Source organism: Arachis ipaensis, chromosome B07 (assembly GCF_000816755.2).
Source record: "Arachis ipaensis cultivar K30076 chromosome B07, Araip1.1, whole genome shotgun sequence".
Taxonomy (NCBI): domain Eukaryota; kingdom Viridiplantae; phylum Streptophyta; class Magnoliopsida; order Fabales; family Fabaceae; genus Arachis; species Arachis ipaensis.
The window spans coordinates 111,749,238-111,758,584 of record NC_029791.2 but is presented as its reverse complement, the minus strand read 5'-3'; the positions used below and the strand labels follow the sequence as shown (position 1 = coordinate 111,758,584).

The 9,347-nt window shown below is 45.8% G+C and overlaps 1 protein-coding gene across 2 annotated transcripts; it reads left to right on the top strand.

Annotated features, from left to right (window-relative positions):
• LOC107605835 (coenzyme Q-binding protein COQ10 homolog, mitochondrial) lies at nucleotides 77-3,396 on the top strand. Of its 2 annotated transcripts, XM_021106242.1 has the most exons (6): nucleotides 263-400; nucleotides 902-1,264; nucleotides 1,298-1,647; nucleotides 1,769-1,964; nucleotides 2,439-2,570; nucleotides 2,926-3,396. In XM_021106242.1, the coding sequence occupies exons 3-6, from the start codon at nucleotides 1,349-1,351 to the stop codon at nucleotides 3,046-3,048; spliced, it is 750 nt and encodes a 249-aa protein (XP_020961901.1). In that variant the 5' UTR covers nucleotides 263-400; nucleotides 902-1,264; nucleotides 1,298-1,348; the 3' UTR covers nucleotides 3,049-3,396. The 2 variants fall into 2 exon arrangements, with proteins under 2 accessions (XP_016163242.1, XP_020961901.1); XM_016307756.2 differs by lacking the exon at nucleotides 902-1,264 and having other exon boundaries at nucleotides 77-400; nucleotides 1,337-1,647.

Here is a 9,347-nt window from a genome sequence, read left to right as displayed (position 1 = left end):
CTCTGAAGCTACTCACCCCAACCCCATTTCTCTCTTTCTCTCACTCTCAGCTTACCTCGGTTCACCGTCACCACCGCACGCTCGCCGCCGTCGCCGCGCCTCTCGCCGGATCCTTCGATTCGTGTTCTCGCGTCTCGCCTCTCTCCTCCGTCTGTGCTCGGCTGCTTCGCCTCCCTCCGCCAGTAAGTGCTCGAGCTGTGCGTGTTTGTTGCTGCTCGTCGTCCGTGGTTGTCTCTGCTCGTCTCAGTCGCACTGACGGCGTCTCGTCGTTCGTCTTTCTCGTCTTCGGCGTGTCTCGCCCTTTCCTGGGCGCCTCGTCGCCGGCAGCAGAAGCAACTCGTGGGGCTGTCGCTTCTTTCGTCGCCTTCCGTGGGGTCGTCGCCGTGGACCGGGACCGTTGGTGAGTTTCTGCATCATCGCTTCTCCTGTTCTGTCTTCTCCAGATTTTCCTTCTGTATTTTGAGATGTTGAATTGCTAATCAATTAATTTGACTGATTGATATCTAAATGTTGCAGTAAATCATGACTGAATTAGGATTTGTTAAATTTGTTGCTGATTTTGTTGCCGTAAATATCGCTGAAAATATCATTGAGCTCATTTTTTGGTTAACAAAAATTATCATTCAGTTGAATTTGTTGTTGACAATCATCATTAAATCTTAAAATTTTTTTTCTCTTACTAAAATAATTAGTTAGATAAATTTTTTGCATTATTAATTAGTTATGTTTAAGAATTAATATTGATATAATTAATGTATTTGTGAAGATATATTTTTGAATTTTGAATTTAAATTTATTTTTTGTAATTTTATATTTATATTTAATTATTATGATGGCAGTATGGCACTATCAATTGAATTAGTAATTCACTGATTCAGTTATATGTCCGAATCGATTACAGATTCGGTCCTCATAACTACAGTTTCTTAAGTTAAAAAAAAGGGGGAAGTTCAGGCGTTAACGACAAGGAAGGGGGTGAAGTAGTCCACGTGTATGGTCAACTAGTATGATAACATAAAGGGGGTGGCGTGTTAACCACGTGCGGTGTTTAGATCTTTGAAGTTTGGACTTTGAATCCCACCGTCATCACCGTCTTCGCCTCCTTTAACCAACGCCCACCAAATCTTCACCCCTTCTCTATTTCTATCCCAGCGTTTCTTTCTCGATTCCGCGTCTTCTCTCATTCCAAGATTTTCTCCATTCCCCCGCTTTTCCATATTTTAGGTTTCACTTTGGATTTCCAATCCCAATCTGCCATCCTCCCATTCTTATTCTTTCATTTTAAAAAACTTGCCAATTTCTCAATTTAAGTTTCCTTTCTCCAATTATTTACCAGTTGAAGAGAAAAATGCCGGCATTCTTATCCACCGCGAAGGCACTCCGCTCCTTAGCGTCATGCAGAAGCGGCGTCGCTCAATTGATTAGGAGGAGCAGCAGCCACAAATTCGAAGGCTGCCGGTGTCTTACCTCCATCGCTGGCGGCGCCACCAATCAGATTCAGTCCCTTGGATGCCACATTGGCGGTTCCCCGTTTACGGGAGCGTTGAGTAACAGCAATGCTGCTCTCCAAACGAGACACTTCCTTGGATGTGGAGATGGTGAAGAAGGTGTTCTCTCCAAAATTTACGAGGAGAAGCGCGTTTTGGGGTAACACCCTTCTCTTCCTTCCCAAGCTTTAATCCCTATGCATGTTTTAGTAGCTTTGAATTTAAACAATTTGATCATTTTGGTGCGTAATAGTTGGAATTTGACACTTTCTGATTATCAGGTATTCGGCAGAGCAATTATTTGATGTTGTTGCAGCTGTTGAATTCTACCATGGGTTCGTTCCCTGGTGTCAAAGGTCGGAGATACTTAGGCACTATCCAGATGGATCATTTGATGCTGAGTTGGAGATTGGATTTAAATTTCTTGTTGAAAGTTATGTTTCTCACGTTGAATTGGATAGACCAAAACGTATAAAGGTAGTTCATTTTCTCTACTTTGGAATATTATGGTTACCTTCTCTTTTTCCTACCATTAAAATCTGTTGGATTCTACTTTTATAAAAAGTTGGCAGTACGTTGTTCATGCTAATGCAATGGGGTCGCTTTGCCAATATGTCGTTGCTACACAACTTTACATAATGTATTACATCATCGGCCATTGGTATCACTTTGATGTGAAAACTGCTAAAAGAGAGTTAAGAGGGTATCATGTTACATCTCAAAACTAGAGGCGGTGAAAATGCATGTGGTATTTGGGTTTTTGGCAATTGTTCCCACTTTTATGGGAGTGGGTCAAGCCAAGTGACCACTATCAGGATTGGGGTTGGCTGCTTTGTTGAAAGGGGCAGCCCGAAATCAACTTGTTTACGGCAATAGAATTTGGTTCTTCGTTTCTATTGATTGCTATTTTGTTGTGCTTATAGCCTTATACTATATGTTTTGTATTTTCAGACAACCGTTTCTCAGAGTACCCTGTTTGATCATTTGATAAATATATGGGAATTCAATCCAGGCCCAGTTCCAGGGACGTGCAATCTTTATTTTTTGGTGGATTTCAAGTTTCAGTCACCACTTTACAGACAGGTATGGTTTTGTCATTTTGTATCTGTCTTGATCAACTTGTTTTTATTGTCATTATGCTTTCTTGGAATCAATGTTCTTTCCTCACTTTTATGTTTTCCTTTCCCTGATTTTTGAGGACTTAATCTGTTAGTTCATGTATATATGCCAAGGGTTTATTTGCTGATAAAATACTGCTGAGTATTATTACCAGTAACTTGACTAACCCTCTTATATACCTGCATCCGTGTTCATACAATCTGCTATGTAGCCCATTCCATCACAAGAAACTCCGTTAATGTTAACATTATAAAATCAATGTTAACATTATTATGTATTTCGGATGATGACTAATCAATGTTCCTTTTCTGTTGGTTAGATTGCATCTATGTTCTTCAAGGAGGTAGCCTCTAGGATGGTTGGTTCATTTACGGAGCGTTGCCGTTTGATATATGGACCAGAGGTGCGGGTCCATGAAAGGTCATATGGAGAAAGGGCATAATTTAATTGGTTTAGACATCAGTTTCTTGTCTCGAACAGGGCTAAGGTCAATTTACAGGTTCAACATTAATTGGGAAGGTTTTTGATTGTGTGCCGCCCAATGCCGAATGAGTACGATTGATCATTTCTCTTTCTAATCCCTGGTGATATTTGTAATTTGTGTAGATGAATTCTACAATACACTCTGTACAGTCTTAAAAGTGACCTGAATTTAACATGAATTTTTTTTCCTTGAAAAAAATGTGACCTGGAATGGAAAAAAACTATCGCAGATCCCTTCTTGGTTTATGTAAAATGGACATTTATTTCTTCCCAATACAATACACACAAGTTATCGTATTACTAGCAATTGAATAACATTCACAGGCACTGTAGACCTGTAGCCCTGTTAGCCTGTACTATTATTTAAATCTATATGCAGTGAAAGGTTTTCATCAAATATAAACAAACGAGACGCATAGGGATAACAAGAAAAAAAAATTTATTTATTGTAGTCTTTGTAGATTGTTAAATTGAAACCCTCTGAAGGGGTCTATGAGAAATTGAGGATTTCTGTACTAAGTAAAAGGCGAGGGTATGTTCTACTTCTATCCATGTCTTCGAACTCTACAGTCTACACTCGAGATTTTGCAAACAAGTGTTCCAATTAAGTGAAATACAATTGCATGGCTAAAATATTTAATGTATGGTCTACAAATTATGTTTAAGGAACTTGTGTCATGTAGAATTAATTTTGCATGAGAGTGATCCTTCCCATGAAGTTAACACAAAATATCTTGGGGTTCTAGAGATGAATACTTGAGGATGGCTATGACAATCTTTTCTTTATTTTTGGTTGGTTCTAGAGATGAATACTTGAGGATGGCTATGACAATCTTTTCTTTATTTTTGGTTGGAAATGCTTCTAACAGGACTCCATCTTTGTAGAATTGAAAGAGAGGCGAGGCACAACCTGCATCAGTTGAATTACTATTTTAGAATTCTTAGGATCATAAAACATGAAGACTTAAAATGTTGTTTTCAGCACAAATGAATGAATAATACATTATCAGATTCGTACTCCCATATATAGAGAAGATCGAATCATCCAAAAAGGAGAAGGGAGAAATACTGATATTTCGAGAGAAAAAAAAACACTCAAGTTAGTACTCAAAATCTCTAATAAATTTTTATTTTCTATAAGTCCTTAAAGAGTTATTCATGTTGGACATATTGGTGCTTTTATCATTTTAAAGAGAAACTAATTTATCTTATAGTAATATTCTTTTATGTAATTGAAAATGGTGGAGGGACCAATTTATCTTTATGAGAATAGTTTTTGAAGACTCCTAGTGAACAAAAATTTATTGGGACCAAACTCTCGGATTTAAAATTCTTTGAGAATTCACTGTGAAAAAAATTACACAAACATGTTATAACAAACTGTTACGGCCTGGCCCAAATCTTTCGCTGGTTTGGGCCGACCCGAGCTCCACCCGACCCGACCGGTCAGGGGCAGGGCGCTCCGTCACCAACCTGGACACACGTCCGTAACAGCTCACCCTTAGCTGTGAAGGAAACGTCTCGGGAATAGTGGGCCTGCCTTCACAGGGCCCACCTCTGACAATATATAAGGGGAAGATTTACTCTTCGGCGGCCCAAGCAAAGCCTCGAAGCCGTTCCCCCGAGTCGGGAAATTCACCAATTACACCTCCCTCACGGCACCGATCACGGAAGTCTACCAACAGATAGCAGAGAAGGGGATACTGACGAAACCCCGACCTCTGAAGGGCAGGACGGGGGGAGACAAGAGCCTCTACTGCGAATATAATAAGGGATACGGACACAAAACCCAAGACTGCTTCGACCTAAAAGACGCCCTGGAGCAGGCAATCAGGGACGGAAAACTTGCCGATTTCTCCCATCTTATAAGGGAGCCGAGGAGACGCAATCGGGATCACGAAGGTGAGGACAGCTCGCGGGCGGCAAGACAACGCCGAGAACCAGAGGGGCACGACCACGGTCTCACGGTGGTGAACGTAGTAACAGCGAGAAACTCCGCCCCAAGGTCGAAATCAGCACAGAAAAAAGATGCCAAGGTCCTCGCGGTCTCCTCCTCGTCTGCCAGAAGTTCCCGGGGACTCCCATCCATCTCCTTCGGCCCCGAAGACCAATGGTTTGACGAGATGCCAGAAAGTCCCCCCATGGTCATCACGGCCAGGGTCGGAACCGGCCTTGTCAAGCGGATCCTGGTGGATACGGGGGCAGACTCGAACATCATGTTTTGAAACGTTTTTGATGCCCTGGGACTACGAGACGCCGATCTGGCGACCCACCAGCACGGTGTGGTAGGATTGGGAGACCACTTCATCAAGCCGGATGGAATCATCTCGCTCCCGACCTCCGTGGGGCAAGGGCAAAGGCGAAGGACTGTGATGGCCGATTTTGTAATCTTACGAGATTCCACAGCTTACAACATTATCTTGGGAAGAGCGTGCGAGGAGGTATTCAACCACTTCAAGGAGATCCTAGCAGCGCCTCCGGTGCTCGGGAAGCCCAAGGCCGGAGAATCACTCTACCTCTACCTGGCAGTAACAGAAGAAGTGCTTGCAGCGGTGCTTGTAAGAGAAGAAGGGAAAGCTCAGCAGCCGATCTACTTCGTGAGTAGGGCTCTACAAGGAGCCGAGCTGAGGTACAGCAAACTGGAAAAACTGGCGTTGACACTCCTAACTTCATCCCGAAGGTTAAGGCAATACTTCCAGGGTCACCGTATAGTCGTGAGGACGGACCAGGCAATTCGCCAAGTACTCCAAAAGCTTGATTTGGCTGGTAAGATGATGACCTGGGTCATCGAGCTCTCCCAATATGAATTGCAGTATGAGCCCCGGCACGCAATCAAGGTCCAGGCAATGGCAGACTTTTTGGTTGAGGTCACGGGTGATCCCCCCGAGGAAACAGGCACACGGTGGAGGCTCCACGTGGACGGGGCCTCCAACCAAACGTCCGGGGGAGCCGGGGTCATCTTAGAAAGCCCGGCAGAAGTCATCTACGAGCAATCGACCAAGTTCGAGTTTCCTGTGTCGAACAATCAGGTGGAATATGAAGCTCTCCTAAGCGGACTAATACTAGCTCGGGAAGTCGGAGCAACAAAGATCGAAGTATGCAGTGACTCACAGGTGGTCACCTCGCAAGTAAACGGAAGCTACCAAGCCCGGGACCCCCTCCTGCAAAAATACTTGGAAAAGGTTAAAGAAATGACAAGTCAGTTCCAAGAGGTCACGATCCAACACATCCCAAGAGAAAGGAACACATGGGCGGACCTCCTGTCCAAACTAGCGAGCACGAAGCCAGGAGCAGGTAACCGGTCTCTCATCCAGGGCATGGTGAAGGAGCCAACGGTTGCCCTCCATCTGACGGAGTCAAGCCCCTCATGGCTGGACCCCATCATAAACTTCCTGGAATTCGGCAAGTTGCCTGACGATGAGATGGCAGCTAAAACATTGAGAAGGGAGGCGCCCAGATATGCAATCATACAAGGGCAACTGTTCAGAAAGGGGCTCAGCCAGCCCCTATTGAAGTGCTTGCACCCCGACCAGACGGACTACGTACTTAGAGAAGTCCACGAGGGATGTTGCGGCCACCATATCGGGGGCAAAGCCCTAGCGAGGAAGCTCATCCGAGCTGGATACTACTGGCCATCAATGATGAAGGACTCCAGAGAATTCGTTAGAAAGTGCGTAAAGTGTCAACAAAACGCCAATTTCCACAAGGCGCCGGCCTCCGAGCTGAGCCTTCTGACGACTACACGACCTTTCTCTCAATGGGGAGTCGACCTTCTAGGACCCTTCCCGGTTGGCCCAGGACAGGTCAAATATCTCATAGTGGCCATCGATTACTACACCAAATGGATAGAGGCTGAGCCGCTCGCCAGCATATCTTCCTCTAATTGCAGGAAGTTCATGTGGAGACAGGTGATAACCCGGTTCGGCATCCCGGAGGTCGTCATCTCGGATAATGGAACACAATTCACTGACAAGAAATTCACGGAGTTCCTCACCGGCCTAGGGGTAAAGCAAAAATTTTCCTCAGTTGAACACCCCCAGACGAACGGACAGGTAGAGTCCGCAAACAAGGTCATCTTACTTGGCCTCAAGAAACGCCTAGACAACAAGAAAGGCGCATGGGCCGATGAGCTCGCTTCGGTCCTGTGGTCCTACCGAACAACCGAGCAAAGCGCTACGGGGGAAACTCCTTTTCGCCTAACGTACGGGGTCGACGCCGTGATACCCGTCGAAATCGGCGAACCGAGCCCGCGGCTACTGCTCGCAGGTGTGGACGAAGCGGTAGAAAAGGACCTGGTTGAGGAGACGAGGGAGATGGCCCATTTGTCAGAAACAGCATTGAAACAAAGAATAGCCCTGCGCTACAACGCTAAAGTCCTCAGGAGGGACTTTGGGGAAAGAGACCTCGTTCTGCGACGCAACGACGTCGGTCTGCCGACCCCTGGGGAAGGAAAGCTGGCGGCAAATTGGGAAGGTCCCTACAGAATTAGAGAGGTGCTTGGCAAGGGTGCCTACAAGCTCGAGAGACTTGATGGCAAAGAAATTCCTAGAACATGGAATGCAGGTAACCTGAGAAGGTTCTACTCCTGACTTGGGTAAGCCGACCAGGAGGCCTAACGGACTTATGCATGCTTGTTCTGTTCACATGTTAATTTTTAATCACTTTCTAGCTATTTACTCTTATTGAATACTTACCATATTAACAAGCTTTCCTAGCTGACGATTAATTCTCACTTGTCAAAATATTCTCCTACTTATCTATTGCTTCCCAATACGCGTTTCACACGATTGCGTCCTAAAACGGCAGCTCGGGATTGATCACCCCGAGAGCCAGATGGACCACTGCCATAATTAACACGGCGACAACACGACCAAATCGGTCCGAATCGTTACCAACGTAAAAACGACAAACGGGCACAAGCAATAAGCCCACCACGAAAAAGGCGGTAACAAAAATAATACGACGAGCAAGGCGAAAGATAGTAACGGCCACTCGGCCAAACGACTAACCGAACATAAATGTTACGGAGTATCAAATTACAAAACACGCAACAAACGTTCAACAAATCTACATCAAAATGTTCAAGTTATAAGAAATCACTTCCTAGGTATGTCGACAATCTTGCCATCTTGGATCATTTTGAAGACCCCAATAGCCGAGGTGTCGAAGTCTGGTGCCACGATCTTCACCTGAGCCTTCAGGGCGTCCTCAGTCATAGAAATCGCATTCTTCCCTTGCTCTTTGGTCGCTTTCAGCTTCTTCCTGAGCTCCTCGACCTCGACCCTAGCGGCTTTAGCCGACAACACGGCTTGGTCCCGCTCCTTTTCCAAGGCTGCCACACGCCCTTGGGCGGCGTTCAGCTGGCTCTCCAAGGTCATCTCTTGCTCAGCTAAACGGGCCACCGTCTCGTCGGAAGCCTTCAATTTCTCCTCGGCAGATGTCGTCTTTTCCTCGGATGCCTTGAGCTTCTCCCCCATCTCAGACAACTGACTCTGGAGCAGCTCAAGCTGCGCCTTGAAGTCATTGTTTGCTTTGACGGAAGACTCGAGCTTCCTCCGGAGGGCCTGCATTCCCGACAACTCGAACTCAACCTTTTGAGCTATCATGGCCCCCCGGACCAAAGTCCGATACATCCATCTCGCCTGCCCGGCTAGGTTGGTCCCGTGGAAATGCTCCTCTATCCCAGGGATCAGCTGCGAGTCAATAAAAGTTGTGGCATCGAAATTCCTCTCCATGATGGTAAGAGCTCCCTCCGGGCTCGAAGACGCCCTCCGCCTCTTAGGGGTGTGGATGAGTTCCACATCGTCATCTACCTGAGGAGCAGAGGGCGAATGCCCGCTAACGATGACCTCGGGAGGGGGAGAAGCTTGCACCCCCTCTGGGTTCAGACCGGACATATCGGTATCCTGGGGAGGGGGCTCAGTCTGGTCCTCCTTCTCCCCAGAAGGTCCAACCGATTTCCCGGCATCCTTCCCTTCAGCTTTCTCGTCATCGCTTTCTTCGAAGAAGGTCTTCATCAGGTTCTCGAGACCCGTCACTGTAGCAGACATTTCCACTGCAACAAACAAACACATCAGCCGTTAGATCGTGTAAAGCAAACAATAATAAACAACACAAAAATAGAAAACAAGACGACTCACGGATATAGCTCCTGGCGGCCTCCCGTTCACCCATAAGGAGATGAGGATTTACAGGGTTCTTTTCAAAAATAGCAAATAGCACATCGGCTATTTGCTTATCTACCGAGGACATCCTCTT

Coding starts and splice junctions, on each gene's coding strand:
- LOC107605835 (XM_016307756.2), top strand. CDS start 1,349: ATGCCGGCATTCTTATCCACCGCGAAGGCACTCCGCTCCTTAGCGTCA. Junction 1,965..2,438: donor ATAGACCAAAACGTATAAAG/GTAGTTCATTTT, acceptor TTGTATTTTCAG/ACAACCGTTTCTCAGAGTAC. Junction 2,571..2,925: donor AGTCACCACTTTACAGACAG/GTATGGTTTTGT, acceptor TCTGTTGGTTAG/ATTGCATCTATGTTCTTCAA.